This window comes from Pteropus medius, unplaced genomic scaffold (genome assembly GCF_902729225.1).
Source record: "Pteropus medius unplaced genomic scaffold, Ma_sr-lr_union100, whole genome shotgun sequence".
NCBI lineage: Eukaryota > Metazoa > Chordata > Mammalia > Chiroptera > Pteropodidae > Pteropus > Pteropus medius.
In genome coordinates, this window is record NW_024349802.1 from 9,890,730 (window position 1) to 9,907,282 (window position 16,553).

Sequence of the window (16,553 nt, forward strand, 5' to 3'; positions counted from 1 at the left end):
TTAGTGTGTTTATTCTATTTTTAGATGCTCTTTACATATATTAGGAATATTAATACTATGTTTGTGATATAAGTAGCAAACATTTTTCCCAGTTTATTATTTGTCAAGACCATTTTAGAACTAAATTCTCAGCTTGGAGAATTTCAGGCCACAATAGTAGTATTATTCCCAACCTAATTGCACTCTAGGGCTGAACTGGGTGAAGAATTTTCTGGGGAATTTTTCTCCCTTCCATTCAAAGCCAAATTGCCTTAATATCTCGTTTTTAGTGGAAGATTTTTATTTTTCTAATTCTCCCTTTCACAAGCTGTAGACTTTGTCTCTTGTTCCCCAACTTACAAAGCCTGTTTAAACCAAAAGCTCTTGGCCACTGGGAAATAACAAATGTCCCCAGGATAGCTATAAGTTTCAGTTATCCCTTAGGATTTGTGCTTTCTGTTATATTTGTCTTTAGGACTTCCTTTGCTTTCTTGCAGAGCCACCATATATAGAATATATGTTATTCATTTCCCCTTTATTTATACAAAGCAGTGGCCCTACAGTTTGTCAGCTGAATTGAACATTTAAGGAAATGTTTAAATATTTAACCCAGCATCTTCAGGTATTCTGAAAAAGAATGTTTCTTGAGAAACATAAACAACCATTTGCTAGATACAGAAGTCTCCTAGTTCTGTTTTATTTTGTTACTTATATTTATAATTAAAATGTAAATAATACATACTCACTTGGAAAAGAAATCTGACTTTGAATGCAGCTTTAAGAGCTATGGCTATCCAATTGCCCCAGCCAATTTTGGTTAATATGCTAATGAATTTATCAGATAGAAAAAGGTTTGAGTATCTCACCTGTCACTGAATGAGTATGAAAAGTTAGTTCCTGGAGTCAAGAGGTCAGAACTAGTCCAAGAGGTCATATTTGAACTTTGATTCAAATGCTGGCATCTCTAACATCTGATCTCAACCCACTCATCTCCATGGCCTCACACTTTAAAGAGTTAAGGAGCAGTATCCAAATCATCCACTATTATATAATTAATAATAAAGACAGTGTTGTATACTCAGCCCCTAGATGCTATCTGGAAAAACATTTCATTTCCTAGGTATCAGTTTATTCTTTTGTTTCTTTAATTATTAATAATTATTTCCTAGCACTCAATGCTAGGCCCTATGCTATATACTTGAGAGATAGCAAAATAGAAAAAGAATCTTATCCTCTTACTGTCTAATAGGTAATCAAACAAATATGTACTTGTAAGTTGAGATGAGCGCTATGAAAAAGCAAGGGGAATTTAAAAGGAATTTTTAAATGATCCAAGAAAGATTTTGGAAATTTTATGAATATGAATATGCTCAGTTGCAAGTAACAGCATAATGGCTAAAAAAACAAAGACATTTAATTCTCTCTCACAACAAAAGTCTGGAAGTAGATGGTTCCAAAATCAGTATAGTGCCTAAACTCTACCATAAAGGACTTAGTCTCCTTCTGTCTTTCCTCTATTGTGCTCCTCAGCATGCTGGCTTTTTGTCCTTGTGCTTTTTTCACCTCACTGGTCTACACCAACTGCTGCAGCTCCAAGACAACTACAATAGAGGAAGAAAGAGGTGGGCAGGGTCTCCTTACTTTCTTTTTATAAAAGAACAAAATCCTTCCCAGAAGCCTTCTCAACAAACTTCTCTTTATGTCTCATTGGTCAGAACTGGGTCACATGCCCATTTCTAAATCAATCTATGTCCACGTAGAACAGAATCACCCTAGTTGCTTTAGACTATTGATGGCTCATTTCCTAGCACTGGGAGAGGGAATCTCCTCTCTGAACATGTTGTGCCCTCATCATATCGAGGTTCCTTAAAATAGATTTTTAAAAAAGAAATAATTGTTTAGTAGTCAACAATAGTGGAAATAGAAATCCACAGGATTCATTCACCAAATAAATGGAGAAAAGAAAGACTCAAATATCATTCAAAAGTTTCAAGCTAGGGCAACTACAACAATCATATCGTCAAGAATAGATAAAAAGGGAATGTGGGAGGGGAAACCTAGTTTTGAGGGAGAGAAAAGTAAATTTCACTTTCTTCTCCTTAAGTTTGAAGTGCAAGTAGCCTGGTAGAAATAGAAGATGGGACCTGAAGAGAGAGGCTGGACTTCAACATCAACACTGGAGTCACCCATGATGAGGTAAGATTTGAAACGGTGGAAATAGGTAGGACCAAAGGCAGAGAAAATGAAAAGAAAAAGAGGACAAGGCCAAAAAAATCATAATGAATAGCTATAACTAGGAGATAGTAAGAAGATGACACTGCCATAAAAGGAAAAGGAGAGGGAGTAATTATTTACCAATATACAATTATTTACTACAATCACATGGCAGCCATGAGGTAGTTTCCAAGCTGATGATTTCAACTGCTACAGAGAAATCAATGACTTCAAAATACGCTTGAAAATTTTCAGGGATAGTAGGAGCATAATGCTCATGTGCACCCATATGGGTCCCTTTCTGTCTACACTTTCAAGAAGTTTAGAAGAGAAGGGAAATTTTGGTTGGCAGGTTTGGGGTGATGGACAAGTTGGTGATAGGACAGGGATAGGTGGATAGATAACTGAGAGCATTTGTAGGAAAAGAGGAAGGAGCCTAAAGAGAAGGAAGAGAGTGAGGAGCACTAATGATAAAGGGAAAAACAGGAAGATGTGCCGAGGCTGGTGGTCCCAGTAAGGATAAAAACCATGTTCAACAGGAGAAATGAAAATGTGAAGAGATAACGGAGGTGGTCAGAGAACATGAGATATTAGAAAAAATAGGAAGTGAGTTTCAAGATAGCTCGTGGGTAACAGAAGCAAAGATAAAGGTCAATGCAGTTGAGAATGTTGATCCCCAGTAAGCTCACAAAAACCATCAAGAAAGAGAGGAGAAAAGATGTAGATGAGCACTGAAATTCACTGAAAATGGCAGAAAAGAAATCTGGAAATTAGAGGCCAATAGATGGCCGAATGGTTAAAAATGAATTGGCAAAACTTCAGTAGGAAAAGTACAACTGAGGAAACTAGAGAGCCAACAAAGAATGAGGTGAGAGGGTGCAGGGTCACAAGCGGGGGAGACATTCCTTTTATAAAGAGATTTATGTAACCCAAAATCTGCTAAGAAGTTTCCAAGGAAGATGCCAAGGAGAGAAAGAATAGAACAGAATCTTGTTCTAGGGATCCATCACAACAGAGCATAATCACACTATAACCGATGCCACATGTACATGCCTTTTTATGCCAGGCAGAGGTCCATGACACCCTGCAAACTGTGGACAATTCAAACAAAAGTACTGTATACAATGAGCACTTACAAGCCCATGTAATTGCATAATAACTCATACATATGCAGATGAGATTGTGAGTTATTAAAGATGGAAACAGGACACCAAAAGTGACTGAAGCAAGGGCATGAGAACAACAAAAGCCAGTGCTCCCTGGGATAAAAGAACACTAATTTCTTGATAATTTAATTCCTCACAGTTAAAAGGTAAAGATTACATATAGGGAAATAAGAGGAAAACAAAAGGAGGCAGCCAGTGTGCTGAGAAGTAAAACCAAAACCAGATTACAGAAGGCTGCATGGCCTCTGAAATTCACAAGGCTTTTCTGGGACCTCCTATACACAGAAACACAAATGACCTGTCCGGGACTCTACAAACTCCTGGTAGGTCAAACTGCAGACAGATACACCCAGATGCCATCATGAAATGAAATCAGGTCATAGAAAGGCCACTGAAAATAAATGAATTGAAAAAGACAGGAAGTTTAAGGGAAGGAAGGGAAGGAAGGGAGGGAAAGGAGAGAAGGAAGGGAGGAAAAGAGAGGGAGGGAGAGGGAGAAAGGAAAGAGTAGAAGAAAAGGGAACATGGGGAGAGGGGGAGAGGGAGAAAGAAAGAGAGGAAGAAAAAAGAAAGAAACCATAAAAAGATAAAGCTGCCAAAAGTATCAGACTCCTCTCTCTCTATCTCTGCATATCTTCTAAGAGCTTGACCTGCCTTATATACATGGGTAACAAACAGCAGAAAATGAGTGATTATGACCCATAGTGTAAATAACACTTAAATAAGAAAACAAACTATTTCTGTGGCCATGTAACATTCAGTGGCCACATCAATTATATTTACATTAACTCTTTCTTCTTGATCTTGGAATAATCGCTTCACATTTAACACCAGGGGAAAGATCTCTTCATCCATAGAGATGTATGTGGAGGCCTTATTAAGCAATTAAGACAGGTAGGCAAATAAACACCCTCATGAAGCAGCAAGATTAGCACCAAGGGATATGCCGTGTGGTAAAACATAAGCATCTTAAAAGAAAATGAGGTTTGTATTGTAAAAAGAAAGGAAGTAAGAACTGCCTTATAGTAAAAACTCATAGTAAAAAGGACACATGGTGAACATGATACCCGTTTATCATTGGCAGGTGCTTTACAAGTATTTTCACAGGGCTTATTGTATATTATGTTATTTCACATTCACTTAACCTTATGAAATGCAGAAGTCACTTATTATTGTTCCTAGTTAATAAATGAAAAAAGTGAGGCTTAGAAAGGTGAAATCACTTACCGATGGGCAAAAGAGCTAGGAAATGGCAGAGACTGGACTTGAACCTAGATTTTCTAACTCTAGGTACAGTAGGCTACCCAGTCCTCCCAAATACTCAAACGTCTGGACTTCTAAGCAGTATTCTTGCCCATCATCAAAAAAATAGAAGGAATGACCTTTAAATAAAACCTACAAACCCTGAGGCTCCATGATTCCAACATACTCACTATCCCTTGAATACCCTCTTGATAAAGAGCAAGCTCATCCAATCACTGTGTGTGTATGTGCACATGTGTAGTATGTGTGTGCACGCTTGTATGCTGAAGGCAGGGAAAGAGCTGCAGAATCAATACTTAGGACGTCAAGAGGAAATAATGAATATCACACTAGAGCACTGAAACCTATCTCTCTTGCATAGAAATATTCTTACCTTGCATCAAGTTCCTCTTTGTATAAAACACTGACATTTTCATGATGTTCAAAAGCCTGCTGTTAGCTTCCAAAAGCTCTGGCGTCATACCATGCTATCATTGTAACCGCCCTCCAGTGAGCCATCAAAAGCCTGGCTAAAACATTTTGAATACAGCAGTATGCTTGCCACCAAAAATATAAATTGCAATATTTTATATTTATCTTTATTTAAATTTTAGTGAAGCTGCATAAACGTTAACATGGTCTTACACTCATACAATCACAGAAAAGTCTTAATAACACCACATATTGGCACAGCTCCTGGATGAGTTATGGCCTGTTAAGGAGGCCCAATGCATACTTCTCAAGTACCTTAGTTCCCTTAAACTAAGAAGTGACATCAAGATGCTACACAGTGTCCCCTAAGAAATGTGTTTCCAGAAGCAAGGGCAAGAAACAAATAAGATCATTTGTTCATATTGAAAGTGGAAACAAAGTACTTGGGATTACAGAAAAAATTTCCAAAAAAGGTCTGAGGAGAAAGGTTAATAAGGTTTGATTTAGTTCTTTTAAGGCTTTTGACACAAAAATTGAGCCTCAGTAAGTGCTCAAGCCTCTAAAGCCTTACAAGGATAAGATCCAGGACTTCTCCAGGGCTGAAATCACAGCTACCAATGACAAACTCAGATTTGCCACCTTTCCAGGGGATGCACAAGCAGAGATTTCCCTGGGCTTCCTGGGAGACTGTCTGGCTCTGGTAGGTGAGATCAAGGGAGGTGGAATGCCTTAGAGGCCACAACCAGTGACTGCCAACAAGAGGACAACCACAACTTCAAGATCAAGGCAGGTTAGTGATAAGGGAAACAAAGGCCTACATTGTTCTTGGCCTCTCTTCACAGGACAATTCTTTTGGCCTTCCCAGCTTTGCCCCTCAATTAACTACGAAAAGATGCTGAAGCTTTTCTTAAGACTGAGATTCTAATTAATTAAAAATAAGCATGGATGAAAGGCAAAGGAAATCTTTTCAAAACAAAGCCTCTGACCGTAAACATGTTCAGAATAGCCTTTCTCCTACAACACCATGATCTCTACATCCAAGAAGAGTAACCCCTAATAGCCACCACCCCTGCCCTTGAAGCAAGAATCAGAATATTGATTCCTTTTTTAAGAGCATAAATGGTCCTCGTAACAGATTTTCAAAAATAGAAGGAACTATAGCTCCAGTGGACAGACTGCGGCTTGAAGACATCTTGAGTTTTTTAGTATAATAATGTGGTGCCCACATATCTTGATTCGTCCACTCTTCGGAGATGCTATATCCCCACTCCTCTTGCCTAATCAATCTTCTAGCACGAGACAGTCTAAATTTAAACAACTCCCAACCCAGAGAGTCTAATAATCTAACTGCATATTGATTGGTTCCAGACATCTAGGGGAAAGACACATCCCCCCGACAAAAGGGCCTCTGTGGTCATGTTCATTTATTCATTGCCTAAGATATGTAGCTTTACTTCCAAAAAGATCAACTCTTAAGAGTTCATCCCCCTTCCTCTCAACTATTTATGGTGGGTATAACTTTTATTAGCTTTGAATAAAACAGAGACTATGATCTAAAATATGTCATTAAATATCCATCTACATATATGAAGGAAACAGTCATAAATGGTGACAACATGGGTGAAAATTCTTACCTGCCTGGAACAAGAGCAAAATCAGATTCTCTAGTTTCATTGCGATCACCATGAAATGTGGATAGGTATGTGCATGAGTTCGAGTGTAACTTTTTTCCAAGCCAATCTGGACAAGAGTAAAGGTAGAATTCACCTGAAGGGTCCAAACAATCCTGGCAAGTGGGATGTGCATCCTTGCTGCTCACCTGGAAAAGGCTGCCCCCAGCACAAACGCAGCATACTCCTTTAGCAGGGGCTCTGTGCTGTTCAGCCCATTGATCACCACTTGAAGGCCACCGAAGGAAAGCAGATCCTGTGCATTATCCATCTGCAACAAAGGCACTGCTTAGTACAGTACAGACATCAAGGAAAGAGTTCTTCTGATAGCTTCTTCTTTTGGTGACTATTCAAAAACAAACTAAAAAGTCAAGTAAAAGCAATGGTTGCATTTCTGACTAACTAGGAAAGAATTCGAAAAAAAAAAACCTAAATTTTTAAATAATCTTAAATTTGAGAACTCTAAATTCATACAACATGATTTATGGGAACTGGCAGAAATGGAACCTATCTATTGCTTATGCCAAACATGTCCTGGAAAATTCTAATACTGTAATGAGTCACAAAGCTTACTCCTAATGTACAAGCTATTGACACAAAGATCTGGCATCATCAGCACTACCAAATGACACCATCCTTCCTGTTGAAGTCCACCCCCAATGGGGGCAGTGGAGGCAGCAGCCAAAAGCAAAAAGCTGATTTTTAATTATAAGTCAGGGACTATAAGAGGAAACCTGCTGCAGGGAGAGAGGGACCTGGAAGAGTGATAGGAGAGAAATAACAATAATACCATTCTCTTTCCTCACTTCATACAGTCTAAGGTTGACTGAATCTGAGGGCTTTCATGATAAAATCTAAACAAAAGTCTCTCACTCAAAAGCTTTAGTCTAGATATGTACTACTGGCTACTGGATATTACTGGACAGTGCAGAACATTTCCATTATCATGTAGAGTTCTATCAGACAGCATTGGTCTGGGCTATCATTTAAGATTCAAAGTCCCAAGGTGAGACGATCTATCTCTCTTCTATTCTATAAAAGAGAGGATCGCATTCCCTAAGCTTCACTAGTATCCTGGAACAAGAAGACACAACTTCCTCAGAAAGGTCTCTGGATCCTGTTTCCTCATACGGTAGCTACAAGTCTCCCTTGAAAATACCTTTGTTGCTACAAAGGCTGCCTCTTGCCCACATGCTGATCCCACTCTACAAATCATCAGGAAAATCCAGGAAGGTAGAGTCCAACAACATGACTGCTGTCCACCTTTTCCTCCAGACACCACAGAGCCCTTTCCTACCCAACTGTGTCTTTCCAAACTATAAGAGGGCTCTAACAGAGAAAACGAGTTTGAAGGGCTGTATTTGACTCTACCTGTGTTTTGGGAGGGCCAAGCCTGTTTTTACCACTTAGAAAATCATTCTTATACATTCTGATGTAATATCCACAAGAGCTAGACAGACAAGGGTTTTTGTCTGTCTACTATTGCAGGTCTAGTGACTAGAATAGTGCTGAGCATATAGTAGGTGCTCAATAAATAATCATTAAACCAGTGAATCAATTTGATCAGAAAAAAATGTTACTGAAATAAACTCCACTGTTGAGTACAAAAGGAAATCTGGGGTATCTGTGCCAAGAAAATGGATGGATCCCTTGTAACACAGACCTAAAGAGATGGCCAATCCAAGGTTGTGAAGTAAATATAGAGTCTGCTCTGCCATAAAGGCTCCCAAGCTAGGGCTAGTATTTTCTACCCTAATCTGTCCTTATAAAGAAGAATGATTACTGGGCCATAGTCCAGCTAACTAGGAAGACTAAGAGCTGGGTGCTTTGCTGACATGAGCACAATACTTACTGAGCTTTCCTTCTTCATATATTCTGATTTTAAAATCTAAAAATTCACTGCCTCTGCTTTGATCCTCCTTCCTCCAGGTTTTCTGGATACAAAACCATGGCTCAGAGTCCTGTCACTCCATGCCTGGGATGGCTACTCATCAAAGCTTATATGCGTTCCTAGCAGAGCAGCTGCCAGTCTGACAGCCCCAAAGCAACACGGCCCAGAGTCACAAAAGTTCTGTTCTGGATTCAGTTTATCTTTATTACTACAAAGATAATTTAGGGTGTTATAAATGCTGACATTTAGATAAGCACTCTCAAGATGTTTTCTCATTTGTTATGTCACTTGACATGAGGAAGAAAGGAGTCATTCTGTCCACTGCACACCCAGAAGATCGAGCTCCAAAATCTGGGTCTGCGGCCATAACTTCTCCTAGGTTGCCTTCAGGATGGGGTGGGACAGGCAGAAAGGAGCTCAAAGCAGAGGGAAGGAGACCAGAAGGAAGGAGACAGTAGAAAATTGTGCAGACACTCAGGAGGCAAAAAAAAAAAAAAGAGAACCAGAGCACTGAGAAGACAGAGAAAAGGAAACAGAGAAAGGGAGAAATGATGGTAAATAATTGAGGAGTCATATGAGATAAGGTAAACACACTGCCCCAAACTCACAAACTATTTTCCACACACACAGTTTTGCTTTTCACAAATCCTGTTTAATAATTCAAATATGGCTGTGAGAAATCCTTGGGCAGATCCAGTTTGGGTCCTTGAAGCCCATGGATCTCAAAACCTCCAATCAGTGAGTCTAGAACAAGAGTGGCCTGGTCGAGTTTCTGGCAGGAAAAGTCCTATCTTCTTCAAAGCTAGCACTACATCACCTCAATTTCCCATTGCAACTGGAACTTGAGGCCAAGCTGTGTCTTCTTTAATCTCCCTGTGAAATCACAACTTAATACTGTTGCATGGAAACCCGACATTCCAGTCTAAACCACGGACCTTATATTTCTGATCAAAAGGCTAATGACCCAAAACATTTATGACTCTTCTGTTAACATAGCGAGTTTAGTTTCCATCAAGGGACTGCTGACCCGAGGATGAGTTTAGTGATATCTAAGAAACTGTTTACCCTAACCGGTGATCTATGGAAGCAAAATAGGATGTCGCCCTAAAGATGACACTGCCAAGTGACCACCAAGTTTTCAGGGAAAAAGAAATCTGTTGGGGCCCTGCTAGCTTCCTACGTACTCACTACCTTCTAGGTACAATAAGCTCTCTAGTCATTTTGGCCTTTTATACTGCAACTAAAGGAAGAGCCTACAGAAACCTGGTACCTAAAGATCCATTCAAGTATGTTAAGATGAGAAAAAATAAAAGCTGTCAACAGCAGAGCAGGACTGAGTTAGCCAATAACCCCTAGGATCCTTAATTCTTTAAATATCTATAACAGAAAAGCTATTGGAATTTTCCTTTTTTTTTTACCCTGGAGAGAAAGACTGGAAAGAGGAAAGAGAACCCAGGTCCATTTTCTTTAAGAGGATCACAGACCTGCTATTTGAAGCCTGAGAAAGTGTTATGAGCAGAGAGAGATGAAGTGGCTGCCCCATTATTCCTGCAAATATAGTACACACTCATCCTCTCATCACAAAGGCTAGCAAATCCTAAAGAAAGAATGAATGTCTTTTAGCTTAGCTTGTAGAGAACGCTATCATGCATGGAAGGATGGTGAAGATCTATTTCTTGATGAGGATCTCAAACAAGCCTTTGATTATGATTACACAGCTTCCCTACGCCAGCATCGCCCCTGTCCTGGATTACTGCAATAGCCTCCTACCTGGTTTCCGTGCTTCCATCTATGCCTCCTGCCTCTGGTCTAATTCTCAACACAGCAGTCAAAGGGATTCTTTAAAAGTAAATCAGATGATGTCCTTCTTCTTCTCAATATCCTCTAATAATGTCTAATTTCATTCTTTCCCATGGCCTACAAGGTGCTCCATGATCCTCCTCCCATTATCTCTGGGTTTCACCTGCTTCTCTCCCTCTTTTCTCAGCTCCAATCACACTGACTTCCTTGTGGTTCCTCAAACACAACAGATATGCTTCCATCTTAGGATTAAAGATACTGTTGTTTCTCCTGCTTGAGATGCTCCTTCCCTTCCTTGCACTACTTTTTATTTTTCCATAGTATTTATCACCTTCGAACATTATTTATAATTTACTTATTAGTTATGTTTAGTGTCTGTCTGTCTCTGCTAGAAGGAAAGCTCCAATTTTGTTCACAGATGTATCCTAAGTGCCTGGAACAGTGTCTGGGACTTAGTAGGTACCTAATAAATTAATTCATTGAATGAATAAATAAATGGGTTCTCCTAGCTCCTTTTCCTTAGATTCATCTATTCTCTTTTGAGATTCATTCAGATGGTACCAGTATCTTGTGAGAGTAAGAATGGACAAAAGGTTAAGAGCACAGAGTTTGGGGTAAGGCAGACCTGTTGGAAATCCCAGCTCTACTACTCACTAACTGGGTGACCTGGGCATTCACAAGTGTGAATGTATTTGCCTCAGTTATAAAATGGGATTAATAGTAGTGCCTACTCATAAGGCAGCTGTGACTGGAAGCGCATAAATTAATATGTACAAAGCACTTGAATATGTGCCTATTACATAATATTCAATAAATATTAACTTATAATTATGGTACAAGTCTGATCAGTCATTCTCCTGCTTCAAACTCTCCAATGGTTCTTAGGATTAAGGATAAAATCATTAAGAGTATGATATTCCCAACCCCATCTCTCTGACTCCCTAACCTTTCCACTTCATCTCTGCTACCTCATCCCCTGGTCTCTGTGCTCCTATCACTCTAATCTTTTTCCAGGCCCTCAATCACACCAAGCTTTCCTCTGCCTGTTATGCTCTAACTCAAGGGTTGACAAACTTTTTTTTTAATTTATGCCTACAGCACCTGGTCTTCCTAGGTGGTCTCCCATTCAAGTACTAACCAGGCCCAACCCTGCTTAGCTTCTGAGATCAGACATCGGGCTTGTTCAGGGTGGCATGGCCGTAGACCATGGACCGTGGCTCCACTGGGGCACGAACCTAGGACCTTCTGTGTGTAAAGCAGACATGTTAACCGCTACACTATGGAACCATGTCCAACAAACTTTTTTAAAGTGCTTGACAGTAAATATTTTTGGCTTTTGTGAGCCATGTGGTTTCTGTCACAACTACTCAACTCTGCCATTGTAGTATGAAAACAACCAAAAACAATAAAACAATGCATAAACAAATAGGTTTGGCTGTGTCCCAACAAAACAATTTACAAAAGCAATCATGGGCCAGATGTGGCCCATGGGCCATAATTTGCCATCCCCTGTTCTAATATCCCCTGGTTGCCAAGCCAACCCCTTTAAGGCTAAGCCACTAAACCTAAATGTCACGTCCTTGGGGAAGTCTTCCCCAATGGCCCTGGCAAGGCTAAGTTCCTCTGTTATATACTCTTACTTTACCCTTTGGAGTAAATATAATCTTAAATCATCTCATTACCAAATTGTTAATTTGTTAATTGTTCATTATTTAATTATTTCCCCTTCCAGACTATACGCTACATGGAACAGGGACCACCACATCTATTTTACCTCCACTGTATCTTCAGCATTGAAAAATTAAAGGATAGTTCTGACCTCTAAGAATGTATCTTACTACAACAGATATTGGCCTACATTAAAAATACTGAATACCATGGGAGAGAAGTAAAGGTGCTGATGTATTTTCTTAGGGCTTAGGGAAGGGGGCTTATTTTTGGAGCTGTCAGTTAAAAGTCAGACTTATGGACAAAGAAATACCTGATGGACATAATATTCAAGATCGAAGAGTGCAGCAATCTTCTCCTCCAGGCTGGAGCTGGAACTATTGAATTTGTTGATCAGCCGTACCATGATCTGCATGTCAGTCTCAATGACAACATTCAGCTCTTCAAAGTCCTTCTTCAGCTCCTCAATGGGGCGGAAAAGCCGTTTAATCTCAGCATGCCTTGCCTAAGGAGAGCAGCAAAGAGAAGATTAATCAAAGCGATTAGAGACATCTCCCCAAGACTACCATGGTCGACCATAAATGCCCATCCTCAAAGAAATGCTTCTCCAGGACTCAAAATGTTCTCTTATCTGTACTATCAGAAATCCTGACACCTTCTAAGATGCCTAGAGAAAAGAGCCCTCAGAGTCTACCTATATAGTTCTCTGTCCCAAAATCATACTCAAGATTTTCTAAGGTTCTCTTACCCCAGTCTAACTTCCAATGTTCAGGAAGATTAGAAAGTCTCGTTGCAATCACTGAGGTCAGGGGAAATAATGCGAGCTCATCTTCTACCCTTAATTTAGGCTGAAGGCTAAAGTAGAATAATCCATACCTTGGTTCTCCATATTCTACAAATACAGACTATCTTGGCTTTACCCTGCCCAATACAGTAACATTTTAGAGAAACCCGGACATAAGAAACTGTGGGTAAAGAGATGTCAGAGTGGGAGCAATTTACTGATGAAAATTAAATCACTGTCATTACTGTCAATCTAACGACAGGTGCACAATTTGTTCAACTATTTGAAGTGGCTAAATTACTGTATGTACTATACTCAAATCTCAAATAATTTTCTCTCAATCCCTCCCCATCCCACATATATACAGATTTTAAAAATGAAGTGATGTTGGAGGTGAATAAAAGACTTTAATTAGATATTTTATACCTGTGATACTCTGTTTTCTTCCCAATTTTAGAGGATAGTACTTATAAAGAGAATCTGAAATGTTACAGTGGTTTGTGTTTCTATCATCCAAGAAAAATTAAAAGACACGAATATTTATAAAAAACAGGATGATGAGCAGCTGTCAGTTCCAAATTGCTCATCTATCACCTTTAGGTTTTCTCTCTAGTTATAAGCACTCCATAGAAACACCAACCAAAGAAATGAATCAGACTCTCTTTAAAAAGAGCAAGCTCCTAGCAGAGTAATCACATCTACGAGATGCCATATCCTGTTTGTTTGGGCTAAAACTACAGTGAAATGCTCTCTGTACACCCAGCTAGAGGACTCTGGCCAGGCAAAGAGGTCTAAGAAAGCTGAATCACTGCCTAGAGCTGCGGGGTGACAGGCAAGTGAGCAGGATAAGAAACTAGTCAGCCCTGTCTCACAAAAATGATGTGTGCTTGGCCCTGAGGAAGACCTTTTTATGAAGAAAAAAAAGCTGTTTATTTTGCAGTAATTAAAAACTCACAGAAAGTTACAAAAATAGTACAGAGAATACCATATACCCTTCATTCAGTTTCCTCCAATGGTAACTTCTCACGTAACGATAGCATAATATAAAAACCAAGAAAACAACATAGGTACGATACTCTTAACTAAACTATAGGTCTTATTCATATTTCACCAGCTTTTACAGGTACACATTTCCATGTATGTGTGTGTGTACTATTCTATTCAATTTTACCCAATATATAGATTCATGTAACCACCAGAATAATCAACCTACAGAACTGTTCCATAACCACCAAACAACACCATTGTGCTTCTTTATAGCTGTGCCTCATCCTCCCACCCTCTCCCTCCCGTTCCTATGCCCTGGCAACCACCAATTTGTTTTCCATCTCTATAATTCTGGCATTTGGAGAATGTTATATAGATGGAGTCACATAGTCTATAATCTTTTGAGATTAGCTTTTTTGTTTTTTACTGAACATAATGTACTTGAGATCTATTCAAGTTACTGCATATATATCAATGGTTCATGTCTTTTTAATGCTGAGTAGTAGTCCACTATATAGATGTACAGCTTGTTTAACCATTCACCTGTTGAACATTTGAGTTTTTGTAGATTTCGGCTATTATAAATAAAACTGCATGAACATTTCTATAAAGGTTTTTGTATAAGTTTAACTTCTTACTTCTCTGGGACAAATGCCCAAGAGCACAATTGCTGAACTGTCTGATAAGTGTATGTTCAGTTTTACAAAAAACTGCCAAACTGTTTTCCAGAGTGCTGTACCATTTCACATTTCCGATAAGGTACCAAAGATCCAGTTTCTCTACATCCTATTATTTACTATTATTACCATTTTTATTTTAGGTATTCCAATAGATGTATAGTGATATCTCATTGTGGATTTAATTTGCACTTCTAAATAGCTAATGATATTAAACATCTTTTCATGTGCTTATTTGCCATCTACATATCCTTTTTGGTGAAATGTCTGTCCGCGTCCTTTGCCCATTTTCCAAATAGGCTGTTGGTTTTTACTGCTGAGTTTTGAAAGTTCTTTATATTCTAAATACAAAAGCCTTTTATCAGATACAGACAACCCTTGCTTTTCACAGATTAGATAGGCACCAATTTCAAATACCACAGTTTAAGTAACATCAGTCTCCTAACATGACACAAATTTCAGTTGTCATAGTATATTAACTATAATTGCATAAAATGCCACCTTTGCTGCTAGCTCTTCAGTTCACAAATCACTACATAAATAACAAATACACATCACAATTACTAGCTGATGACATCACTTCTTTCAAAGTCTGTCAGTGACTGGTCACTGTGCATCCATTATTCAGTTCATACACAGATGTCAAGTACGTAGCTCTATGGCTTCCTCATTCTCAAATGATAACCCGTGTAATGTTTCATAAAAATGTTTAATCCAAAGAGAAAACTGGCCAAGATAAAAGTGCAGCTAAGAAACAAAAGTGGTAACCCTGACAGTAGAATTCATACTGAATGTATATGGAGTGACAGATGATGTCATAATTTTTGCCTCAATTATCTAACAATTTTAAAAACTCAGGACAGTCTATATTTTCCCTTATTTTTATTCATTTCACTGTTCTTTCTTTCTTCCCAGTGTTCCAAGTTTTCTTCTGTTATTTTTCACTTTCTATTTGAAAAATATTCTATTCTTTAGTCATTTTTCTAGGTAGTTCTGCTGGTGACAATTCTTTTCATTTACTTTTGTGTAAGAATGTCTTGGTTTCCCTCTCACTCCCAAAGAATATTTTCATTGGCTATAAAATTCTGAGTGAACAGTTTGGGTTTTTTTCAGCACTTGAAAAATGTTTTATGAAAACATAAGTCTGGCCTCCAGGGTTTGAAATGAAATTTCACAGGCATTCATTGTTCCCTATAGATAATTTGTCATTTTTGTCTCTAGCTGCTTTCAAGAGTTTTTCTGTCTTTAGTTTTCAAAAGGTTGACTACAGTGCATCATGATGTCAGTTTCTTTGGGTTTATCCTATCTAGAATTCACTCAGTTTTCATGAATCTATAGGTTTCTGCCTTTCACTTTATTTGGAACTTTTCCATCTTTAATTCTTTGATTATTTTTTCAGCTCCATATTCTTTTTCCTATCCTTCCGAAACTCCAATGACACAAATGTTGGATCTTTTGTTATAAAGGCATACCTAGGAGATATTGCAGGTTTGGTTCCAGACCACCACAATAAAGCAAATATCACAATAAAGTGAGTTACACAGTTTTTGGGTTTCCCAGAATAAATAAAAGTTATGTTTACACTACAATGTAGTCTATTAAGTGTACAGCAGTACTGTGTCTTAAAAAAAATACTTTATTGCTAAAAAATGTTAACCATCATCTGAGCCTTCAGTAAGTTGTAATCTTTTTGCTAGTGGGGGGTCTTGCATAGATGTTACAAAACACAGTATCTACGAAGCACAATAAAGTGAAGCAGGTATGCCTGTAGTCCTATAGGTCCCTAAGTCTCTATCTGTTTATTTTTTTTCAATCTATTTTCTCTGTTATTTATATTAAGAAATTTTTATCTATCTTCAAGTTCACTGATGCTTTTCTCACTCATCTCTATTCTGTTACTGAGCCTATCCAGTGATTACTAAAAAAAACCCTTTAGTTGTATTTTTCAGTTCTAAAATTCCGTTTGGTTCTTTTTTTATATCTTTTATTTCTTTATTGAGGTTGTCATTTGTTTTAATAGTGTCCATAATTGCTTTTTTATGA

General features: G+C 38.4%; 1 protein-coding gene and 1 pseudogene across 9 annotated transcripts in view; both read right to left on the minus strand.

The window, feature by feature from the left end:
• Positions 1-16,553, minus strand: part of SIL1 (SIL1 nucleotide exchange factor) — a 168,475-nt gene that overhangs the window by 45,030 nt on the left and 106,892 nt on the right. For all 9 annotated transcript variants that reach the window (XM_039836225.1, XM_039836219.1, XM_039836220.1 and 6 more), the window contains 2 exons: positions 12,376-12,567; positions 6,853-6,974 (listed from right to left, as the gene is read on the minus strand). In XM_039836225.1, the coding sequence (XP_039692159.1) occupies positions 6,853-6,974; positions 12,376-12,567 (314 nt within the window). The remainder of the gene's footprint in view (positions 1-6,852; positions 6,975-12,375; positions 12,568-16,553) is intronic.
• LOC120581745 (uncharacterized) lies at positions 11,484-11,599 on the minus strand (annotated as a pseudogene).